This window comes from Triturus cristatus, chromosome 3_1 (assembly GCF_964204655.1).
Source record: "Triturus cristatus chromosome 3_1, aTriCri1.1, whole genome shotgun sequence".
Classification (NCBI taxonomy): Eukaryota; Metazoa; Chordata; class Amphibia; order Caudata; family Salamandridae; genus Triturus; species Triturus cristatus.
Genome location: NC_140583.1, coordinates 759,581,127 through 759,606,450, shown reverse-complemented (window position 1 = coordinate 759,606,450; position 25,324 = coordinate 759,581,127). Strand labels below are relative to the sequence as shown.

Genomic DNA, 25,324 nt, shown 5'->3' with positions numbered 1-25,324 from the left:
TGGTTTTTTCAGTGAATATATATATATATATATACATAGATAGATAGATAGATAGATATAGGCATATATGCAATAAAGAAGCAGATAACTCTGGGTAGTTCTCAAGTATAGGTGGAAAACAGCTCTTGTATAGAGCACCCTCAACACCAGTGACACTCTAAATTTGCTCACCTCAAATATGTGCTTTTTTATCAAAGTCTTTAAGCATAGGATTAGCACAGTGCCATCCACAGCGAGATAGTAAGGGACAAAGTCTTTTACCAATTCTGCAGCAAAGTCTGTAAGCATAGGATTCGGTTTTTTGCATGGTTTATGCATCACTCTATGCCTGAAAGGGTTTTGTTTTGATATATATATATATATATATATATATATATATATACACACACACACACACACACATGCATGCACACACACACATATATTGTTAACCTTAACTATACTTACCATGTGCGATAAAGGCATCTGCATAGTAAAGATTTGCATTTGCATTTGCATTGTGCAGGCTGCATGGTAAAGGCACTGCGTGGTTACAACTGCATTGTAATCCCCCATACCGGGTTGAAACACAATCATGAGCATTATCTAAAGTGAGGTTATATGAGTAGTCAGAGGGAAAACCTTCAGGAGGCTTCTCTCTCTCTCATTAATGCTGCTTGTATTGCTGCCAAAATGTCTATGTCGATCTTGGTTTGTGGACTGGTTTCTGTAACCACCTAAAATGTCTGTTTGTCTCTTCCAGTTAGAAGTGGTCTATCCTCATACAACACCAGTGGCAGCTGGTATTTGAAGGTGATGCGGGTGTTGGGTCGCAGGGCGGGGGGAGCAGGGAATGAAAGAAAAACAAAATACAAACTTACCTGTCTGCCGCTGCCACCCACCATCACCGCTGCCTCCTCTCGGTCCTCTTCCCCGCAGCCTGTATGGAGAACATGCAAATTGCACATGAATGTTTGGTAGGCCCCAGTGGGCCGGTCAAGCATTCATGCGCACTTTAGGGATTTCAAACCACTCTTCCCCTCCCCTGCTCTGTCAGCAGAGCAGCCCCACCGCAAACCGCCCACAAAGCTGCTGCAACAAGGAAAAAATAAAATGATAATAACTTGAAGTTATTATCATTTTATTTTTCCTTTAGTAACACTGCCTAAAAGCAGTGAGCCGACGCTCCTCCGCCTTAGCGGAGGAGCCGCGACTGTACAACACCCTAGTGTAGGCATAGAATTTTGACAATGTGGCATTACCTGGGAATGGTGCCTCATGTATGGGACTGTAAAACGTACTGAACAATATTTTCAAATATTGCATGGCACACCCTTTGGCAGTGTTAACAGAGGTGTTGTAAAAAGTACAAAATGAGCATGGAGCTGCACCTGCTCTGGATTTACTGATGAAAGTAATGGGCAATTTCAAGGCAGTTGCCTCGATAATCCTCAGTAAAATTCGGAGAGGAGCTGCATTTCTAAGGACGCAGAATCAAAAAATAGAGAATGATTTTAAAGTATTAAAAGGGAGGAACAAATATAACTTTCTATAAAAAAAAATGAGTTGCGGACAAATGTGCAGCGATGGGTTCCAGGTTTGCTCCCTGATATGGAAATCTTTTCATGGGTTTGGGTTTGTATGAGAGGAAGCATACCTGGAATAGTATCTTAATGATAATATGTTTAATTAACCTTGAATCTGGACCATCATAAAAAGAACATATTTCTTTGGGAGATAGATCTTTATGTGGAGAATGAATTGTTATTATCAAGAATGTTTTGTAAACCAATGGCTGTGAATACTTTGTTGCATGTCAAGTTGGCCCATCTGTGCAAACAAAAAGATAATATAATCTATGGTGAATTTTTGCAGGCTTGCAGAAACTGCACTTTAAAGGAGGAGGTGACAATAAGCCATACATTTCTAGAAAGAGGCTATGAAGAATACATTATATTGAAAGCGGAGAAAACAACTGGAGGTATATCCAGTTTGAGCTATGACACTCTAGCCAAACATTGGGAGAGTCTGGCCTAGATGAAGGTATTAACCCTTTTGCTGGTAGGCCTTTCCCCCCTAGAATGCGATGCTCTTTTTTGGCTACATAAGGTATCAACACCGAATTTGCGTCCTTTTGTTTTTTCCAACATCCTGGGGATTTGAAAGGTACCAGGGTTTGAAGATTCCTGTGGAGGGGACTGAGCAAATAGCCAAAATATAGCAAACCTTTTTTGGGTAAAAATAGGAAAAAAGTGCTCCACAAAAAGCTTATTTTTTCCCTATAAATGGCATCAACAAAATGTTTGCTGTGTTAAAGCCACAATTTACCCAGCTTTCAGAAGCATGCAGGGCTGAATAAAAAAATTAAAAAAATTATCACAGTTTTGGCATTTTTCAAAGAGATAGCCCATTTTTACTACATTTTGTTCTTCAACCTACTTCTAGTTTGTGATGGAAACCAGGTTAAACTCATGGGTGATCTGGCAAAGCTATAGCTTTCTAAACAGTATACAACTTCTAAATTCAGCAATGAGCCATTTGTGTAGATCCCTCAAAGATTTCCCCAAGAAATTAACAGTTGTTGTAAAAACATATTGAAAAAGAATACAAAAAATGTGTTTTCATTTGTAACTTCTTGTCATAATGCACAATTTTCCAAAACAATATACAGTTATGTAGGCTAGACCCTTCTGGTTACAAGGATATATAGGGCTTGTAGGTTCTCTAAGAACCTGAGGTACCCAGAGCCAACAACTACAATTGTTTTTCATTGTGCACCGGGTATAGAGCAATTGATATCGTAAAAAATAAAGTGTGGAAAATGGGTGTCAACGAAACCTATGTCATTTTTTAAAACTAGACACTACGGGAAATCCAGGATGTTGTGAACTGTGTGTCTCTCACCAGGTATTCTTACTCAGCAGTCCTTGCAAACCTCAAACATTGAATAAAAATATAAATTTTTCTCACTTTTCTGTGATGAAAATTTTCTGGAATCTGCAGGTAGCCACTAATTTGTTCCACCACCTATCATTCCCCCACATCTCCCAATACAAATGGTGCCTCACTTGTGTCGGTGGGAGCAAATGCCCACAACTGGAAAGGCCCCAAAAGGCAACTTGTGCACATCACAATTTTCCTCTGAAAACTGAGCCTTTTTTTGCAATGTGACTACCTGTGGATTTTGGACCCTAGCTCAGCCAGCACTTGGAGAAACCTTGTAAACCAGCACATTTCTGGAAACCTAACACCTAGGGACCTCCAGTATCGAGTGACTTGTGTGACTCTTACCAGGTTTTCCTACCATAAAGTGCTTGCAAACCTCAAAGTTTGACTAAACCACACATTTAACACATTTTTGTAAGGAAGACTTCTGGAATCTGTGGGGAGCCACACATTTCCTACAACCCAAGTGCCCCGATAAAAATGGTAACTCATTTGTGGGGTAGGGCTAGTGCCTGCAACAGGACAGGCATCAAAACACAACATGGACACTTCACATTTTTCGACTGAAAACTGACCCTTTTTTTCCAATGTCTCTAGCTTTGGATTTTGGGCCCCAGCTCAGCCAGCACCTAGGGAAATCTAGCCAACCTGTATATTTTTGAAAACTAGACACCAGGAGGAACTCAGGGTGGGGTGACTTGCATGGCTCCAGTGCTTAATTTGTAAAAAAAAAAAAAAAAAGGTACCAGGGCCCTCGTCAGGATGCCAAAGCAGCTTACATTTCCCATTGCCCCTGCCAGTGCTGCTAATGACTGTATCAGCACACCTTCTAACCATCCCACTCCTAAAAGTGGCAGTACAGATCATTCCAGGCCACTAAACGCTACAAGAATTGCTGAGGTAGCAGGTAATTTTTATTTTTAATGCATAATAAATTATTAAATACCTGTTGTTGTGCTCATTCAAAAAGTAAACAGCGCCCCTATGTAGCCAACTGCCATAAGAGCCAGTGTTGACTCGTAATTGCCGGTGCTAGGCACCAGAAACCACTGGCACAAATTTAGCATTGCATGGCTCTCAAAAGGTTTTCTTAACAAGAAGCCATTTTATACCTTAAACTTTAACAAAAGAAGCACATTTCCTCACATTTCTGTGATGAAAAGTTTTGGAATCTGTAGTGAGCCACAAATTTCCTACCACCTGCCATTTACCCAGGTCTCCTGATAAAAATGGTGGCTCACTAGTGTGGGTAGACCTAGTGCCCGGAACAAGAAAGACCCCAAAATACAATGTGGAGATATCAACATTTCCCGTCACAAAAATTCAGATTTGTCAATGGTGGTAGCAGTGATATTTTAGCCAGGGATAGATGAACCCTCATGAAAACCTACCAAACCCAGACATTTCTGAAAACTAGACACCCAGAGGAGTTCAGGGTGGTATGCCTCGTGTGGATCTCACAAAGTTTTCTTACCCACAATGCCCTGCAAACCCCAAACATTGCCTGAAATTGCATATTTTCCCTGCATTTCTGTGATGTAAAGTTCCGGAATCAGTAGAAATTCACAAAATTCCTATCACCAAGCATTCTACCACAATCCCGATAAAAATGCTACCTCACTTGTGTGGCTGGATCTAGGCACGCATTAAAATCAAGGTGAATGGGAATCTCACGGAGCAACTCTGATTGACCATAGGATGTCACAAATGTGGCGCATGTAACTGTTGTAGGTATGTTATTAATGGGCCTAAGGATTTTGATAACTAGGATGGTAGTAAGAAATTCTAGATAAAATCTTTCATAAATTGTAATTCAAAAACATTGCATTTATCTATTCATATGTATATGTGGATTGCAATATGTTGGAGTAGCTAAACAGAAACTTAAAGAATGATGGAGAGAACACATTGGAGCAGCAATGAATAAAGATGAAAAGTATCCCGTGGTTACCCTTCTGATAAAATATCATGACTTGTCAGTTAAGGATGATCTGCATTTTATGGGTGTAGAAACCACTACAGTGGATCGGCGAGGAGGTTATACTGAATGTCATTTAAGAGCTATAGGAATATTTTGGATAGACAGATTGAAAACTGATAGGAAACATTTTACGCTTTTATAATGATGCAATCTGTGCATATTCAATGAAGAATTCAAGATGTTCTCAAAATAATATTTAAATATCTGTTTTTTTTTGGCTTGGTACAAGGGACTCTTTTTAAGGAATAATGTTTATATATGTTCAATGATGAACCTAAGTTGTTTTTTTTTTTTAAATAAAACCCTGAGATCTCGAATTATGGACTTGGTGCAAAGGATTATTTTTGAGAAACTAGCAGACTGAAAGTAAGAGAATTGGATGATGTAGGAGAATGGGTCTGGTGTATGTGAACCATATCAGCCCTGAGTTTGTATACAGTGGCTGGGAAGTATTATCCATACATTTTCTTGGGAAGATTTTTAGTTTTTTTGTTTTTCCTGATAGAATACATTTTTGACACTAAGAATAAAAGCTAATTTAGTTTTTTTTAATCCAATCTTGTTGGAGCTAAATATTTTTTTTTGTAGTGATGTCACTTGAGTGCAGTTATCGTGATAGATGGAGAGTCTTTCTTCATGTTCTGTGCCAGTGATAGTTTTGGGACTTAATACCGATATGGAGGATAAAGGATCCCTCTTAATTAATTCAGGTTTTTAGATCAGTTCCATTGCACTTAAATAATTCTAGAAGCGAGGTCATAAGAGGCTAGTTATTATAACAGAGGAGAAGTCTTTCATCCTATTCTCTGACTGTGATAGTTTTGGTTGCAATGCTTCAAGGTTAGGCCACGTGGTAAATGTTTAGCTGGAATACGGTTATGATATATAAGTTTCAACAAAACGGCATCCAAATACATGCAAGCGAGAGTACTGAGGAGATTTCACCTACACAGCTTTATTGCTCGTAAGGGTACCAATAGGAGATGCAGCCTGTGTGCTGGGTTAAAAAAAGAATTGGATTATCTTTTTGCAATGCATGCTCCAAATATTGACTGATAGCAAGGAAATGTGGTTACTAATAACAAGATAATACTTTGATGCAATTTCTAATGGTATAAGGGCAATATTGTTCTATTGAATATACTATTATATAGGTAAACATTTCCAGTGTAATAAGGGCATTGTTTTTGATCACTTGCAGAGACTATTAATTAATATCTATAGTGTTAATCAATATGATGTAGTATTTACACGGAGCAGAATTTCCTTTTGACAATGATGCACAGTGAAAATTGCATCTGTTTTTTTCAGGAATAATGATGTTAAATGGAACCCTGGTAAAATAATATTCAGAATAATAATTAGAATAAAACAACATACATCCAGATAGGGATGGGCTTGAATAACATCTTTATTGACAATCTGTGTAATGTAGATGCAGTTTATCATTTATATATGGTTTCGTTTTTCTTATCTTTGTAGATATTGCAATGGGCCAATAAAAAATATATTTTTATGAAAATATCTGACGTGAAAACGTTAGGCTAAATTATTTATATGAACTATCAGGTAGGAATTTATATGTTAGTGATTGTTATGTGAAGGTAATTGGTGTCCCTCTTTTTGAGATCAGGCTTGCTTTATGTGATTATGGAGTTGAGAGTTTGAATCTATATTTAGATAGATATGAGATTATATTTAACAGAATGGTCTGATACTAATTTCAATTGATAATTAACTCATGTAGGATTGATCTATATTATTAGGAATATTATTATTATTATTATTATCATTATTATTAATTTTATAATGCGCATAGCTGCCACAGCAACGAGGCGTCCCAGCACAGCAGCGAGAGCCCGAGAACGAGAGCCATAACAAATCAAAGGGGATTAGATGGTAGGGAAGGCGAAAAGCCACGTCTTCAGGGCCTTGCGGAAGGCCAAGTGGCTAGGAATGGTTCTAACTGAGAACGGGAGAGCGTTCCATAGTTTAGCTGCCAGGTATCGGAAAGAACGCCCCCCTGCTCTGGACCTCCACACCCGGGGGACACAGACCAGAGCATGGTCAGCAGATCGCAAGGAGCGCACTGGAACATAAGCCTTCAACAGCTCCAAAAGACCCTGCGGGGCTTGCTTAGCTAAGATTTTATGTGACATACACAGTGCTTTAAATTGAATCCGCTTGCCCACTGGCAACCAGTGGAGTTTCGGAAGCACCTGGGCAACTGAGCAATGCTTGGGTAGGGACACCAGAACCCGAGCTGCAGCATTCTGGACCCTCTGAAGGCGATTTACACTAGCACTTGTCGCTCCCAAGTAAAGGCAATTCCCATAATCCAATCTAGCAAGAACAGACGATTGGATAATGGACTGCCGTACCGAGGGGGGAAAGAACCCAAGCAGTGGTCTGAGACTACGCAGGAGACCAAAACAGACCCCGGCAACGAACTTGGTCTGTTTTTCAAAGGTCATACCGTGGTCAAACCAAATGCCAAGGTTCTTTACAGAGTCCCTGGGAACTGGGGCAGGCTTCAGACGTTCCGGCCAATGAAGGTCCGTCCATAGCTCCCTATCCTTTCCGAAGAGCAGGATTTCGGATTTCCCGGAGTTCAAATGAAGGCAGTTTGCTGCCATCCAATCGGATATAGCCAACAAATCGGCCCTGAAGTTGTTTAGGTTGGCGGAACTTTTCTTAGAGAAGCTGATCATTAGTTGAGTATCATCGGCATATGAAACCAATGAGAGCCCCCTTCTCTTGGCCAGCACCGCCAGCGGGCTAACATAAAGGTTAAAAAGTAATGGGCTTCATATCGAGCCCTGGGGTACTCCCTGGTGTAATGCACACTTTTGTGAGTAGAAGGGGGGAGCCAAGACCTGAAAGGATCTCTCTGACAGGAATGATGTGATCCAGGACAAGGCCAGGTCCCTAACCCCAATATCCTGCAAGGGTTTCAAAAGTATTTTATAGGATACAGTGTCAAATGCGGCACTTAAATCCAATAGGATCAAGGCCACAGAGTCACCTACATCTAGATGACTTTTAATGGTTTCTGACATCACCAAAAGCGCGGATTCAGTGCTATGCCGAGGGCGAAAGCCATGTTGAGTGGAATCGAATAAAGTGTGTTGTTCAACAAAACCTGCCAGGATGGAGTTCACATGTGCCTCCGTCACTTTGGCCAGAAAAGGTAGTTGCGAGATAGGACGGAAATTGCCTGGGTCAGATACGGCTAGGGAGGGTTTTTTCAATAGGGGGATGACTTTAGCATGTTTCCAGGCTCTAGGGACTGACGCCACTGATAGTGACCGATTGACCACGTCAAGGCACAGTTCGGAAATGGAAGAGTACAGCTGAAGGAAACAGGTACGGTTGACTGGGTCCGCTGGAGAGCCGGATTTGATTTCAGAACATAAAGACGCAAACTCCAGAGACGAGATGGGAGGAAATACCCCCAAACTACAGCCATTCAGAAACTCACCCCTCGATAGATCCAACTCTTCAGACCAAGAAGAGGGATGCGGGAGCCTCTGATAAATCAGTTCCACTTTATTGATAAAGTATGTGGCTAGTACGCTACACTGATCATTAGAGGTAATTGGAGAGACCCCATTACCCCCGGAGTTCTTCATATTGCCCAATAAGGAGAAAATAGTCTTAGTAGGGTTAGAGCTCTCCATAATTCTCTTGGCCACAAAATCGGCCCGAGCTTTACGGGTTGCTTTATGATAAGACTTCAGGGCTGATTGGTAATCCAATTTGGCAGTCGCGTCATATGTGCGCCTCCAAGCACGCTCCAGTCTTTTGCAGCCTTTTTTGGCTAAAGAGAGGGCATCATTGAACCAAGGATTAGATGGCCCGCGCCCTTTCTTACCCCATTTCGCAAGGATATAGGTGTCCAGGCCCGCTGTCAGCCAATCCTGGTAGCACTGGTTCGCTTCATCAGCGCATGCAGGTAGGGGTGGTTGGTGGCTCGATAGCCAGGCAGAGAGAATCTCAGGGTTGAACCTATGCCAGGCACGTTTTAAAGTCTTTGTAGGGCATAAAGAGTCCACTTTACTCGGAAATAGTAGCGAAAAGGAGACCAGGAAATGGTCTGTCCAAACCTGTGGGACGGGGGAACGCACAATGATTTGGGGGAGGTTGGAGATAACTGGGTCCAGGACATGGCCGGCTACATGGGTTGCTTCAAGCACATGCTGCTTTAGTTGATAAGATTCCAGGTCAGCTAAGAAGCTCCCAATCTCCATCTGTTCAATACTCTCAAGATGAAGGTTGAGATCGCCCAGAATGGTAAAATTGGCGGACTTACTAGCAAGATGCCCTACTTTGTTTAGTAGGTCATTCTTAAAATTGGTCGCTGGCCCGGGAGGCCTGTAGATCAAAAGACCGGCCAAAGAGATGTTATAGGTGAGCCCAATTTTAAACGACGCGTATTCACAACCCGCTATGGGTTCACTCTCCAAATTGGCTCTATATGCTACTTTGACTATCATTGCCACCCCACCCCCTCTTCCCACTTCCCTATTGACAAATTTCAATATATAGCCTGGTGGAAGGGCCAACCAGGGTATAGCTCCGTCATCCTGATTAAGCCAGGTTTCAGTGAGAAAGAGAGGGTCTGGGGACTCATCAATTAGAAGGTCGAGGATCTCAGCGTGATGCTTTACCAATGAACGGCAATTGAGGCTTAGGAATTTGAATTGCTTATACCCAGGAGGGCACGAAGTCCGCTGTACTGGAGATAATTCGAACGGGCAGGACTTACAGTGAAAAGATGGCTCGGGAGGGGACCATGGGGGTGAAAGACAGGTGTAGGTACTCGCCAGGGTCAAGAGTTCTTCCCGCGAGTATACGATAGGGCCAGGCATACCAACACCCACAAACCCAGCGCCCCACGCCGGCCCGTCGCGGACGGGCGCAGACGGGCTTGCCTTTGGCGCGCCTTCGGAATATGTTTATTTAGGGAGCTACAGTGATAGACAGATGAAATAATTGATTATAAAAGTGATGTCATTCATAGAATCTGTCAAATAGGTATCATTCTTTCTATTTTTGATTCTAATTTTTATTTTTTCCCTCTTTTTCTATTTCTCCACAACTCATTCCTTATTATATTAAGTTATATTCAATTCTCCCCTTTAATATTTTAAAACCTTTTTCCCTACTTTTCATTCTATATTTTTAGAACTGATTGACACTTCTCTCTCTTGATAGGACCTGCCTTGCATCATATTACATTGAAAATAGTTCATAATATGGATTTCAATTTAGAATGTCAAGGAATTTACCTTGTATGTGTGATTTTAAGTACACTTCTTTGTGGTTCTTTTAATTATTTATTTAAAGAGTTGCATATAGCACTGGCATAACCCGAGAGTATCAGTGCCCTTTACAACATTGTCAAAGGCAGTATCAGTCATTATTAATTACAGTACATAACTGTGTTAAGAATAGAACCATAGATTGACCTGGAGAGAAACATACAGACATATAGATCGAAGTCGCTAAGCTAAGCTTTAGTGCGCAGAGGGTTAAGGGTACTGATTGAGATCAAGATCCTTTAATTGTCTCATAAAGCTCATGAAGGAATGGTAAGTCCTGATATATACTGCAAGGGAGTACTAGAATTTGGGGGCATTGCCCGAGAAAGAGCATGCCAGGACTTTTAGTTTATGTTTTTGAAGGGGGTGAGAAGCTCAATCTCTGGTCTGACCTGCCTTTGAGAGTTTGGCCACAAAGTAGGCTGGTTACTGGTGTGAGGGACTTTTATAGTTAGATAAGCAGTTTTGAAGCAGCAATGAGCTTTGATCGGGAGTCACTTTACATTTTTCAAGGAGGAGCAGATGTGATCATGTCTTTTGACTCTGGTGACAATCCTTGAAGCTGCATTTAGTGTGGCTCTCAGGAGGGCTAACTGACACCTCACAGTGCCTGTGAGAGTAGTGTTGCCTTAATCCAGTCTAGACAGAACTAGAGCTTGTGTTGCGGTTTTAAGATCATTCTGTGGGAGTAAGGGCTTGACTTTGCTCAGGAGTTTTATGTGGTAGAAGACAATCTTCTCTGTATTCTTTATGTGTGAGCTGTAGATATTAAAGAGTGTAGGTGAGAAGACTGAGCTTTGTTGGGCCCCCTGGCTGATAGCAGAATTATCTGAAGTTGAGTTTTTTTTTATTTGTTGGGAGAGATTATGCAGAAATTATGTGACCCATTGCAGAACCAAGCCGTCTGCTCCGAACCGTTGGTGGGAGTTTAGAAGAAGTTTGTGGTCAACTAATGGGTCTAGGAGTATGAGTAGGCAGCATCGGTCCGCTTCCAGAGATTTGTATATAAAGCTGCCATATTCAGTATATCTGTTTCCATGCTCCATCCCTTCCTGAACCCCGATTGGTGTGAGTCAAGTGATTGTTGGTGTCAATGTGTTGGTTGAATTCGGAAAGAACACATTTCTCCAGAATAGTTTCCAGGAAGGGAAGGTTGGAGACGAACATGAAGTTGTTGAGGTCATCCAGGTCTGCACCCGTTTTATTTTTGGAAATGGCATGACTTGACCTAGTTTGAGGTAGTCTGGCATAACCGGGGGCTCAGGGAGCTGTTTATTATCTTAGTCCAGAGATGGGTTAAGGCGTGATTGCGACTTTTCACCAGGGAGGCCTGAAGAGGGTCTGCAAATTAGGTGGAGGCCTTGGATTTCGCAAACATCTTAGAGATGTCCACCTCCGTGAGTGAGTTGAACATCTTCCAGCTCCTTGGTGTTGAGGAGGACCCTGGGATTCGGTTGCACCCTGTGATCTCAGAGAGAGTATGGGGGGGTGAGTTTCCATGGATGTCTGAGTGTGGAAGTCTATGGAGAGCTCGATCTTCATGATTTTATCAATGAAGAATTTAGCAAATTTGTCACAGCGTTCATTTGAGACATTAGGTTTTTTTTGAGCTGACTGGAGGTTTGTTGTTTGATGAGGTTGAAAAGCTCTTTGGGGCGTTTAAAAAAAAAATATTATCTAGCACACTGCGGATGAAGGTGACTTTTGTTTTATGGTATGAATTTTGTATTTCCTGTGTCCTGCTCTGAGCTGGTAAGGATAGGATATGGATGGTTTTTTCACCAAAGCCTTTCTTCAGGTTTTAGTTCCCTTCTTTCAGTATTGAGTGTTGAACCAGGATCTCGAGAGAGCATCTCTAACCCTTTTTTAGTTTCATGGGGGCTACTTGGTCTATGACAGCTGTCACTGTTGAATTATAGTGAGTTGTAAGCAGCCGCGGCCCATGGAGGGAGTTCCGTGGGGTGGTAAGGCGGGGCGGGGAGGGGCAGGGTGGGGGGTTCTAAAATCCGGAATATGGATAATTGCAGGTAAGTAAACAATTAAATAAATAAAACGAATTTCGTAGCGCGCGCTGCATCGCATTTTGCGATGCAGCGCGCGCTACGTAATTCGTTTTATTTATTTAATAGTTTACTTACCTGTATTTATCCATATTCCGGTTTTTAGAACCCCCCACCCTGCCCCTCCCCCACCCCGCCTTACCGCCCCACGGAACTCCCTCCACGGGCCGCGGCTGGTTGTAAGTTCATCAGTTGAGAGGTTATCTGTTGTGAGGATGTTGTGAGGAAGTAGTGACTTGATTCTTTCTTCACGATCGGCTAGGGGAATCTGACTTATGTTTCTAATCCATTGGAGAGTTCTACGAGTATGGATTATGGGTGGTTCCACTTTGTTAATGTGGAACAGAATGATGTGGTGATCTGACCAGTCAACTGGAAGGATATTATCAATAGTTTCAGCTTCGTTGTGGGCTGTAATGGTGTTAAGGGTTGAGCCTCTGTTATGAGTTTGGCCTGGAAGTGCTGGATAAGGTTTTTGCTGAGTAGGAGTTCATTCAATGATTAGATTAGTGTGTCTTTCTCGTCATTCCAATGCAGGTTGAAGTCACCTAGGATTATGAGAGAGGCATTGCATAGTGAGCAGTGCGTTATCAGGTCTGATATGGATTCACCGAAGGAGGGCGTGTTGCCTGGTGGGTTTTAAAGGAGGTGACATTTCATTACTTTATTGTTTTTTATCATTATGGCACTGCTGAGATATTTAAATGTGTTGTAAGTAGGTGAAGGTGTCTGTTTCTGCCATAGTGATGCTAATCTTGTGGATGATAGCTGTGCTACCACCTTGTAGGCCTTCCCTTTCTTTTTTGATGATGGAAAAACCAGAAGAGCCTAGTAGGTCAAAGATCGGGTATGAGGATTCATTTAGCAATGTTTCTGTGATGAACGCGATATCAGTGTCGTGGTTCAGGATAGCTTCAGCCAGTTCTGTTGCATGCGTGGTTGCTGATCTACAGTTTATGAGCATGCAGTTAGTATTTCTGCTGTTGTTGTGCTTCTGAGAGCGGGTGCCATAGGAATATTGATGTGGTGTGATGGTGGCCTGGTTCTAATTTACTTGTTTTTGATTTATATTATTTACAGCTCTAAAGAAGAGGGTCCTCCCCTCAAACACGTGTTTCCTGGCTGTACTTTTAAATACAAGAAATTAATAAATATGTCTTTTAAAAAAATATAAAGAAGATGTGAAGAACCTATATAACAATTTAGAGTCAAGGTTCATCACATACCTCCTTCTGTTGGACTTTTAACTTAAATGTGACCAATGGGGCAGGTTTAAAGGTGACAGTAACTCTAACCCTGTCATTTTGTGGCTCTTTTCAATAGTTTTCTAGACCTATTTCATAGTTTACCCATCTATTTCTTTTTTTTTTAAAGTGAGTCATGGAGTCCAAACCACTCTGTTCTTTCGTTTTCAAACTTCAGTTTTCTGTCCTGATTCACTTTTCCATTTTAACATACCCCTCTTTCCTAAAGTACTCAATCGGTCCACTCCTTTCTTACCTTTTACTGTCAGTATCCTCAAAAGAAAAGGAAGAAAGGTTATCAGAATATTGACACCGATCTGGCTTTTTAATTTAATAATAGTCCCCAAATTGTATCTACCCTAATAGTCTCCTAAATTGAGGGCGATCCAGGGCTTATTTTTCATTATTCCCTCTGCTTCTTTATAGTCTCCAGTACATCTTGGCCTTGCAGGAACCCTCAGTCCCACCTTATGTTCTGAGATGCAGTTTACTGGCTAGTGAACTTAAAGTGACGCACCGGCAGTGCAATAGGCTTGTAAATCAACCCCAATGTGTGCAGTATGTGAGGCAATGTGTACAGAAGGAGAGCGAATGTGCGCAGAACTGTAGTGGGTATGGAGCCTTGGAAGGAGACCGAGGGCGTAAAGTACACTATCCGAGAAAATGGCTGACACAATCTATTTTGATTGGAGCTTAGTAAGGAAAGAGGCGAGAAACCAGAAGCAGATGGAGATTTTCTTGAATCTGTTTAAAGCTGTTCAAAGATGGTTTAATCTGGATCTGTGAAGATTACTACATGTCAAATTTGCATCTTTTTTTCGTCCTCCTTGTGCCCTGCTTTCTTCCATTTCTTCTTCTTTGTGCTATGCTTTTCACTTTTTGTATTTTTGGTGCACCTTCTTTTCACAGTCTATCTTCATTGCCACGTTTTAATTTTCTGCATGTTTTTACATTTTCACTATTTTGCTCTTCTCTCTTTAACTGCTTTCTTTGTACCTGCGTTTCTTTCTCATTTATCCTTTGTTCTGACGTTCACTTCATTCTGTTTACCTATCTCTCTTTTGTGTCCTGCCCTCATGTTTACACTTCTTGTTTTTTGCCTCTTTGTTTAACTCCTTTTTTTCTATCTTTGGCTTCAACATCTTTCGTTTCACTCTTCACTTTCATTTCCTTCTCTTGGAATTTCTTTCTATCATGTTTTCCTCTTTACTATTTTCTCACAATTTGCCTTGCTTCCCATTACTTTTTCACTTTTTATTTGCCATTTTCTGTTTCACATCCTTCTATTTGCTCTTCCCTCTTGCAATTCTTGTCTTTGCTACTCTCTTTCTCTGCACACTTATTCACACTTTCTTTTTGACTTCCCCTTCTTTGCGTTTCTCTCATGGCCCTTCCCTCCGTTACCCACAACGTACGCTTCTTTCTCTCTCACGTCCTTCTCCTTTCCCTTCTCTCTCTCTTTTTTCTCTGCTATGCTCTTCCACTTCCTCCTCTTTGCTCTTCTCTCTATCACTTGATTCACTTTGCCATTCTATATTCTATATTTGACTCTTTACGTTTTTTCTTTCCTTTTTTACACCTCTTTTCCACTTATTTCTGATATATATATTTATCCCACTTTTGCCCGTCACTGCCCCTTTCCTTTTTTCCCCTCTTCATTTTCTTTTTTCGTACAGTGTCTCACATGCACTCTATTTTTCTCCTTCTTTCTCATCTCCATTTTTTTAAATTTCTTTTACTGTCCTACCAATGAACAAACTCATATTCTTATTTCCACTTTTTTCGTATTTCTTAATAATGTTGTCTTTCAACCCCCAGTCTCTTCCTCTTCAGGGGGACCAAGTCATGTGACCCAGGTCCTACCACCACGGACAGGAAGACCAGACACCCCCGGCCGGTGCTGCCGCCCCGAGACGTGGTTCGGATTGCAGGACCACAGCCCTCCAACCACCCACATCCTCCTGGGTTGTACCTGCTGGAGTCTAGAGCTGTTCTTCCCCCTCCTCCACCTCCATTGCCCTCTCCAGCTCTTCCTGCCCTCCCACTCATGGAGAACAAGGGCTTCAAGGGAGATGCCACCTGGCCCCCAGCTCAATGCAAGCACTCCCTGGACAAAGAGAAAAAGAAGAAAAAACTCACCACACTCACCACTACTTCAACCACAGTGACCACAGGCACATCAGCTGTCAAGACGACTACCCCTGCCACAGTAATTGAGATCTCTCCTGACACAACTGAGGTGAATGACTATTACCTGTGGTCCATCTTCAACTTTGTATACCTCAACTTCTGCTGCCTTGGGTTTATTGCCTTGGCCTACTCCCTTAAGGTGAGTCTGGAAGAGATATGTGGAGTGGGATATTTGGGAGGAAGACAAGGTTATATGGTAGTAGAAGATTGCATGTCAGGAGATGTGAAAGCACAATTGGAAATAGGGAAAAATTAAGGGAAGGAAAATCTGGGGAAATAAGGAAAACACTAACGGATGAGAAACATTGGATCTTCTACAGGTCCATCGCAAGCTACCAGTCACTCTCATGCTATTTCTGAATCGCTCATACAATACTTTTTTATTTTATTTTTTATTTATTCTTTTGATTTTCTCAAAACATTCAACATTGAGACTCAGAATTACAAGGTGACATTGCATCGTCCATACATTATACAATCAGAAGACTTTATAGTGTCAGTATTGTCTACCATAACTACTACTGGACATAGATTAGAGGCCAGCATCACCCGAGACATACTTAGAACTTTTATAACTCAAGCTGTATAGACGACCTGGCAAAATGCGTACTAACCTAAGCATGTAGGGACTCTCTAACCACTTTGTCATCGTCTGTTCTTAGGGAAATGATAACCTAGTGCAACTGTCGGTCTTGAGATGCCGTGTCTTCACTATCTGTGGTGAGTAAATAGGTTTTATACATCTCCCAAACGTTTTTTAGTCGGTTGCTTGGTGGGAGCAAATCGCAGAAAATTTCCATCTGCGTACTTCAGTATGTCATGTCTCGGGTCCACTGTGTGATCGTAGGGGTAGGGCCCCGAGACCAGTTGATGGCCAGTCTCCACTTGTCCAACAACAGTCCCATATCAACCAATCGCCGGACTCTCTTGGGAATCGTTTTAGAGTAGCCCAGTAAGGCCAAAGCTGGGTCAGGTTCCAAAGGCAGTTTAGTGATCTTACCAAGTTCTTTAAATAATATTCGACCACAATGGAGCAGTACAAGGGCAGGTCCAGGCTAAATGAAAAAAGTCCGCTGGTTGCGCTGCACACCGGTCACAGGAGGAGTCGTCTCTTAGTCCATATCTGTGCAACCTCTCTGGGGTGTAATAAACCCTATTAACGTATTTGAAGTGCACTAGTCTGTGCCGCTCATTGAGTGAGATGTGTTTAGTGCTAGTGCAGCAGTAGCACCACATATCATCTGTTATCTCTATGTTAAGGTCACGCTGCCATGCCAGGCGGGCTTTGGTGTAATGGTTGCCTCTATACGACATTGACTTATTATAAATTATGGACACGATGCGCTTCGGGATTTCGCCCGTATGGTGTACGTTAAAGCAGATAGTTCTGGTGGCTCGAAATAATCTTCCCCCAAAGTCAACCGCAATGCGTGCCGTGTCCTATGAAATTGAAATTTAGTCATTGGAGAGAGTTCTAGTTCCCGAGGGGCCAGTTCCTCCCACGTTTTGGCCACTCTATCCCCGAACAAGTCTCCTATGCCCAGCGTTTTAAGTGCCTGTGTGACCCCTTTTCCCTACAGGGTGGCAGCCATAGGCACCATTCCAGCGGGGCAAGCGGCAAGTACAGAATCGCACCTGCTTGATGTCGCAATAGGTGGTGCCAGACGTGCGTCGTTGTGTTAATCGAGTCCAATATTCCCGTCCTTCTATCCTATATGCGTGGGAGTACCATGGGGATATTGGAAAACAGAAACAGCAAACGCGGCAGGACCACCATTTTCATAAAGGATATTCTACCTATAAGAGACAGCTGTAGTTTAATCCATCTTTCCACATCATTCTCTAGTTTACTATAAGCCACTCCGTAATTTTCTCTAAACAATATTTCAGAGTCTTTGTGCAATCTGATGCCCAAGTATCTCACCGCCTCCGTAGTCCAATGCAGCGGGTAATCCAGGTCTATTCGGGGGGTGTTAGGTGTAGGTGGGAAGATAATGGATTTCGGCCAATTGACGTGGAGACCTGACAGGGTGCCGAAGCGCACCACCTCACGTAAAACTGTTGATAGATTGACTGCTGGGTTTCTGACATAAAGAAATGTATCTTCCGCGTATGTGGAAACTATGATTTTATAGTGCGGATAGCATATATCTCGGTGTTGGTGATATTCCCGGAGTGCACATGCGAGGGGCTCTGCAACTAACACATATAGCAGAGGGGATATGGGGCAGCCTTGCCGCGTCCCCCTCGTAATTCGTATGGTTTCTGTGACCATGTTGCCTATTTTTATACAAGCCTTGGGGTTGTTGTAGAGTGTACCTATTAGTTGGAGGAAGACTGGGCCCACACCCATTCTAGTCAGTACTTGCGTCATGAAAGGCCATTCGACTGAGTCGAAGGCCTTCTCTATATCTAGGAAGACTGCCACTGCTGGTGTCTCCGGTTTGCTGTGCTGCAGCGCCCCGAAGACCGTGCGCAAATTATATGTCAGGTTTCTGCCAGGAACAAACCCAGCTTGTTCCGGCGCAACAAGTAGCGGGACCAGAGGGACCAAGCGACTCGTTAGGATTTTTGCAAAGATTTTCATGTCAACATTGAACAATGACAACGGATGATAAGAGGCACTGTCCTCCGGGGGTTTACCAGGTTTTAGGTGGGCTACTATAACTCCGTCATGGAGGGAGGCATGGTACCTGTGACACACATGTTGTCAAATAGAGTAGCTAGCTGTGGGAGTAGCAGATGCAGGAAGGCCCTGTAGAAGGGGACCCTCAGACCATCTGACCCAGGAGCACGCTCCACCCTCATACCCGACAGGGCTAGTATAATTTCATCACGCTCAATTGGTCTCATGAGGAACTCCCTATGTGTGTTAGTGAGCCATGGAAGTTGTATGTGTGCTAAATATTCTGTTATCTCGCCTATGGAAGCAGCGGTTCTCATAGAATAGAGAGTTGCATAGTATTGGCGGAATCTGTCTGCCACCTCGGTGATCTCAGTTAGCGTTTCGCAATCCGCTGACTTGACCTCAGCCATTTGTAGGTGATCCCTACGCTTCCTAATCAGTTGAGCTAGCACTGACCCCGGTCGTTCACTCATACCATATGCCCAAGCTGAGGCATACTTACCCAGATGCTTAATTTCATCATCAGCTGTCGTATGGTATTCCTCTAACAAGTCCGAGAGTTCACTCCTTACAGAGTCGTCCGTATCTGTCAATTGACGGCTTTCTAAAATCCTAATTTTCCCTTCTAAGTCTGTTAGTCGCTTCCTTATTGAGCGAAGGACACCCGAGTGCTTTGATATAGTGATCCCCCTAATATAGACTTTAAAGGCCACCCAGACTACTTGGTAGTCATCCACTGACCCCACATTTTTATCAAAAAACATAGTTATTGCCTCCGCCTGTTCGTCTTTGAACACTGCATCTAGCAGTGAGTATGGGGGGAACCTCCATGTAAACGGGAGAATATGTCTGTGTAGGGTGTCGATCACTAGCAGTATCGGCGAATGGTCCGAAAGTGTGCATGGCAACACCTGGCATGAGCAAACCCTTTCGCAGAGCGATCTGGCTGCACGCCAATAATCTATACGTTTATGCAGGTTATGATAGGCTGTGTAAAGCTGCCTTGGTGAGGATATTTTACGAGCCATACATCTCTGAGGTCAAACCTGACTAACACAGACTCTAACTCCCTTGCCGAAGCTGTGATATGTCTTGCCGGGCCCCCCAATCTGTCAAGCATAAGATTCAGAACTAAATTAAAATCGCCACCCCAGAGTTGTTCCCCCTCGCTAAGGTTGCCAAGTTTGTCTAACAGCGTGGCAAAGAATTCCGGGTTATCAAAGTTAGGACCATATGTGTTTATTATTAGGAGATACATGCCTTTCCCGCTGCACCTCGAGACTGTATATCTGCCTGCTGTGTCAGTGATCACTGGTTTGAGAGTGAGAGATGATTTCAGGTGGACCCAGGTAAGTACTCCTTGCGCGTGCAAAGTAAAACCAGCGTCGTGTGTGTTGCCATGCAATCCTCTGCAGCTCAGCATAGGGGAATTGGGAGGGAGGTGCGTCTCTTGCAAAAGGGCAACGTCTATCGCATGCCTCGTCAAATATGAAAGAACTTTATGAACTTTTCTGTGGTCGTTCAGTCCCCGTACATTCCATGTAAGTGTTCTAAGGGTGTCTACCTTCGTTTCATGACTGGTTGCAGGTTTGTGCGTCTTGGGCTCAGTCAATGTAGCCATGTAGCAGACATGGTTGTTACAGGGCTGCTGTGTAGTAGGTGTAAAAGTCTGTCTTCTAGTACCTCGTGTCCACTGAGTCATATGAACCCCCCACACACATCAGGGCCCCCCCAACCTTGGCCTGACGAAAAGTACCCTTTATACCCCCCAAATCCAGACTTATGTCATGATGGTTGAAACTGCCACCACCCTCCCCCTCCCCCAAACAGAACCTTGAACAAAAATCACATAATTCTGTTCGGAACAAGCTACATCCATCCCTCCCATCAACGTGAAATGACAACAATACCCAGAGTGTGTGTTACACTTGTGGGCGGAGGTTGCCAGTTAAGTACTGTTAATCTACCCTCCGCACACCAACAGACTAATATAAGCATGAACAGAAGAAAAAAGTCGTACCCCACGCCGAGTGCACCGGTGACATTTTGTAGTCCCCCAAGTCACATTACAGCCGGAAGCCCGTCGGCTGACCAGGGAGGATGCAAAAAGCACATCAAGGTGACGGTGCCACTCTCAGGTCCTATACATCCCACCATACCTCCCGAAAACATAGGAAGTTCCGAAGTGGCATCAACACACTCCACCCTTCAGACTTGCGTGATGCTGGATTGTAACACTGCCATGCAGGTGGTCAGTCCTGCTGGTCCAAGGAACCACCCTCCGCTCCATTCATGGCTTCTCTATCAGGACTGCGCCGGCTTTCCTTTGACCAGTCCTTCATAGCTTTCTGCAGCATCTTGGGGTCTGTGAAGATTCGGGACGGTTGACACGTAGGCGAGCAGGGTATAGCATTGCATAGTCTATATTGTGCTCCTTTAACTGCCTCTTGAGTGGAGCAAACTGGCGGCTCGCCTCCTGGACCTTCATTGTAAAATCCGGAAATAGGGAGAGGGTAGAACCCTCATAGTGTAAAGACTGCTTTTCCGTTGCTACTCTCAGCGCTGCGTCCCTGTCGTGGTAGTTCAATAATTTTGCAATAATCGGCCTCGAAGGGGCTCCGGGCACCGGATGTGGGCCCAGGGAGCGATGTGCTCTTTCGACCACGAACATGGGTGAGAAGGTTTCCTTACCGAGAAGCGAGACCAATAGTTTCTCAACAAATTTTTCCATATTGCCGCTTGGCGTTGACTCCGGCAGGCTAGTAATTCTTAGGTTACTCCTCCGGGACCTTACTTCTAAGTCTTCGGCTTTGTCCTGCAGAGCCTGAAAAGCCTTTTGTAAACTTTTGTGCCCGACGTCCATTACCGTCTGCACCTCCTCCACCTCTGTGACTCGTCGTTCTGCCATGTCGATGCATTCCGCATGCTTGTCAAGCTGTTCGGTCATCCGGTCCATGCGGTAGGAGAGGGACCATCTTTGTGCCCAATACTGCTAATTAGGATTGTAGGCCTTTTTCCATCGAGACTAGTATAGACTTTATGATGCCATCTTGTGACTCACTCTCTTGGTTTCTGCCATTTTCCCCTTCTTCAGCAGACTTTACTCGCTCCCTAGGCCCGCGCTGTTCAAAAGTTATTTTCAGCTGTGATTTGTCAGTTCTGCCCATGATTGCCAGAAAGCGCCTAGTCTGGGAAATCCGGCACGTTTGCCACCCATAGTATCTTGGGGTGCAGCGGGATTAGGCCAAGATGGGGTGCCCCGATCAAACTGGTCCCGCAGCGCTCCCCTCGGGAACGGGCGTCCAGCACATGCAGTCACCCTGACACTCACAGGCGTACTTGTGCAGGTTCTAGTGTGACAGGAGATTACCAACTTACACCTCTTGTGGCAATGCGCAAGCAGTCAGTCCCCCAGCACGCCAGTACTGGCCCCCAGCACATTCAATTCAATTGGCCCCCGGCGCTGAAGATCATGGGTGTGCCGTGAGACAGAAGGCTGCCGGCAGAGTCCCTGGGGCAGCTTGATCTCTCAGTAACGGGGTGAGTCCGGGAAGGCCAGCATCCACAGCGAGATACCTCCTGGCTACAGGACAGGCTCAGGGCAATGCAGGTCCAGTCAAGCTGCGATCAATGGAGAGAAAACAGTGCTGGGTGAGAAGGCTATGTCAGAGGAAACCTCTTTTCTCCTCATGCCTCATCAAGACCCCCAGCCACGAATACATTACTAATCGAACTCATATGGGGGTCGGGTAGGCGGAGAATAAGTCTCAAGAGTCTCCAGCGTAGCACGTCCAGAGGGGGCTTGGGAGTACCTGACCTCAAAGCGTATTTTTACGCTTGTCAACTGCAGTGGCTGTCCTTCTGGACTGCGGGGCATAATTTACAGCAGATAGGATTGTCAGAACAGGACATAGGACAAGGAACTTTGCACGCCCTCTTACTGCCCAGTAGCAAAATTCCACGAAATCTCCCCCCTTTATTACGCACGGCACTACAATGCAGGAGGGCGGCATTGCAGTATACTAGTGCTCCCCCTGCATACGCCAGAAATATACCTCTGCTTGGTATATCTCTGCTAGGTGAACACCTAACAACACGCAGACTCACACCTTGGTTAGATGCGGGGATTAGCATGGTGGCAGACCTGTTTGGCGCTGGTATGTTATTGGACCATGATAATTTTGTCAGAGAGACAGGAGCGACAGCCCACTTATATTTAATACATGCGGCATTAACGCGATATGTTAGGGTGCATTGGGCCCCGCAAAGGCAAGAACCCACCACACACGACTTGATCAAAACACTGTATTACATGGGAAGGGGCCGGCACCTCATCAAGTGGCTGTACGTGGGGATACGCTCTCATACATAGGTTGACCTGACGCCACTGTGTACTGCATGGGAGGGAGACATAGGCAGGGCCCTGGAGGACAAAGAATGGGAGAAGGTTGTGGAACATCCCAAAAAAGTATCGAGGAACGTGAAGTTCAAGTTTATACAAACCATGCTCCTGCACAGGGCTTATCTTACCCCATGCAAATTAGACAATATGTTCCCACAGTCACAACACCACTGCCCCAGGTGTCGGACGGAGGGAGCCGATCTAGTGCACACAATATGGTCATGCCCACGTGTTAGAGGGTACTGGGACTCGGGTAGACGCCACACGGCAGAGATCACACAAAGGGAGATACATGATACCATAGAGGACTGTATCCTGGGCTTACGGAAGAGAGCGGCCAAACACAAAGTGCAATATAGGTTTGTAAACTTGGCACTTCTCTTGGCAGTAAGGGCCATCACTATGCGGTGGAAATCAAAAACGCCGCCCACTATATATGCTTGGCACAGTGAATTGATGCAATGGGGAGGTGCAGAGAGTGCTGTACTGAGGCGGGAGGAGGCGAGGGGGCTGCGGAAGACTCAAATAGCACTGGAATGGGACACCATGTTGGAGGCCGGTAGATCATTGGACATAGCCTTTGATAATGCTGCTGTCAGCACACAATAAGAGGCATAGGGCTGTGATTCGTATTTGTGCGTTCCAGGTCACAAGCAGGGCACAATGTCAGCGGTATTGTATGATGTAATAGCAGGGCTGGGACCCAGGATCTGACGTTAGAACGCATATGGGACTAGAGGGTGGGGAGAGGGTACATGCACTGTTATGGGATTGTTCTTTAATTGTTTTTGTAAGTTGAAGATATTGCACTACACAGGAAGTAAAGAATGATGAAGGTAGCTGCAAGGGTACTGAATTGGCGACAGCTTGAGGAGATAGCGGGCAAGCTATGTAAGTGCAGACATGTCAATTATACGGCAAAGCATTGCAAGCTTCCTTTTAAGTCATCGAATCCGGCTGGTCTCTTGAATGTATATATAATTGTGAACTGGATAACATACAGCCGATCTGTAAATAACATAAAACTTAATAAAATTTGTTTAAAAAAAAAAGACTCCCAGCCACCGCGCCCAGCAGAACGAGCCGTCGAACGGTACCCACAAGATCTCAGAATGAACGCCGGGGTAGCCGCACCACTGCACACTTACCGCATCACAGAATTGCCGCCACGGGAGAGCCGCGGTCCCGGGGCACACGTTCCCCTCAGCTCCGATCTGAACGAGCTTGTAGCACTGCCGCTTCTCACGTTGGGACAATAAGTCGCCGACAGCAATGCAGCGCTGTCCGCAGGCGGCCGCCGTCTCTGAGGGCGCGACAGGCTTCTTCTGGGTTCCGGCCGGCTCACTCGGGTTCAGCAATCCAGCCGGGTGTCACTTCCGGCGGGCGTCAGGTCGATGCGAGTCAGAGGCTGTGCGGCCCAGTCAGCGCGCCGCTCCGCCGTATTCGCCACTATGCTTACACCACTCTGTCAAGCCTCAGGAGCAGCGCTATTGCAGCGGATTGTCTCAGCAACTCAGGGCACCATGTGTTAAGACGATATTCGTTTCTTAATGTAGGATTCCTGCAGAATTTGTGTCAGTAGTGCGGAGCTCATCCCTTAGGTGGCCATTCTCGGCTCCGGCAAGCTCTGCCCCCGCTCATACAATACTTACTTGTCAGATGGTTTCACAATATACAGTTGCCAAAAGACTAGAGCAGCATTTTAAAAAACAGTGCACCGCTTTATGTGGGGCCTGAGAAGCTGAAAATGCAGGACCAGGTAGTCCACGCTTTTCAGAAAATTCTTTGTTTCTTTTCTTTCTATTTTCTATCATTTCCTTTTTTTAGCTACTTCCTTGTTTCCTTCTTTTGCTACATTGCTTCTTTTTCTCCCACCCGTCTTTTTATGTTTCGTTAGTTGCTTCTTTTTTCTTTTGTGTCCTTTCACTCCTTGCTCTATTTTTGTACTTGTTACACCCCACTTTCTCTTCTCTCTTTCTTCTTTCATTTTCAACCTCTCTTCTTTGTCTTTTTCTACCTAACTTTTATTTCCATTTTTTGTTGTCTTTGTTTCACTTTTTTCTTTCCTTTTATCTTTTCATCTACTTACTTCCCTTTCTACCCTTTCTCTTTCCTTGTTACTTTCCCTTTTCTTCTCATCTTTCATTCCCTCCTCCTTTCTTTTCCAACCCTCCTTTCCCGTCTTTCTCTTTTTTCACTTTCATTTTTTTCTCTCATGCTCCATTTTCTCTACTGATTTCCTTCTCGACTTGTTCTCTGCTTGCTCTCCTTTTCTCTTTCCTTCACGCTCTGTTTTATTCTGACTTGCTTCCGGTTTATCGATTTCTATCTTCCTTCTTCGTTTGTTTGTTTGTTTGTTTGTTTGTTTCATTCCTTCTTTCTTTATTTCTTTCTAACTCTTGCAACTCTACTTACTTTTTTCTTTTTTTACTCCTTTTCTCCTTTATATCTTCAGTCTCCTTTGTTTAACTTGTGTTTCTTCATTTCTTTTTCTCTTGTTATTCTAATTCTTTCTCTTCGTTTTCTCATGTATTTTTTCACTCATACGTTCCATTTTTTTCCTTTCCCTTTT

At 44.0% G+C, this 25,324-nt stretch overlaps 1 protein-coding gene across 1 annotated transcript in view; it reads left to right on the top strand.

Annotated features, from left to right (window-relative positions):
• Nucleotides 1–25,324, top strand: part of IFITM10 (interferon induced transmembrane protein 10) — a 181,625-nt gene that overhangs the window by 68,810 nt on the left and 87,491 nt on the right. The window contains exon 2 of the mRNA XM_085646390.1: nt 15,353–15,863. Within this exon, the coding sequence (XP_085502516.1) occupies nt 15,353–15,863 (511 nt within the window). The remainder of the gene's footprint in view (nt 1–15,352; nt 15,864–25,324) is intronic.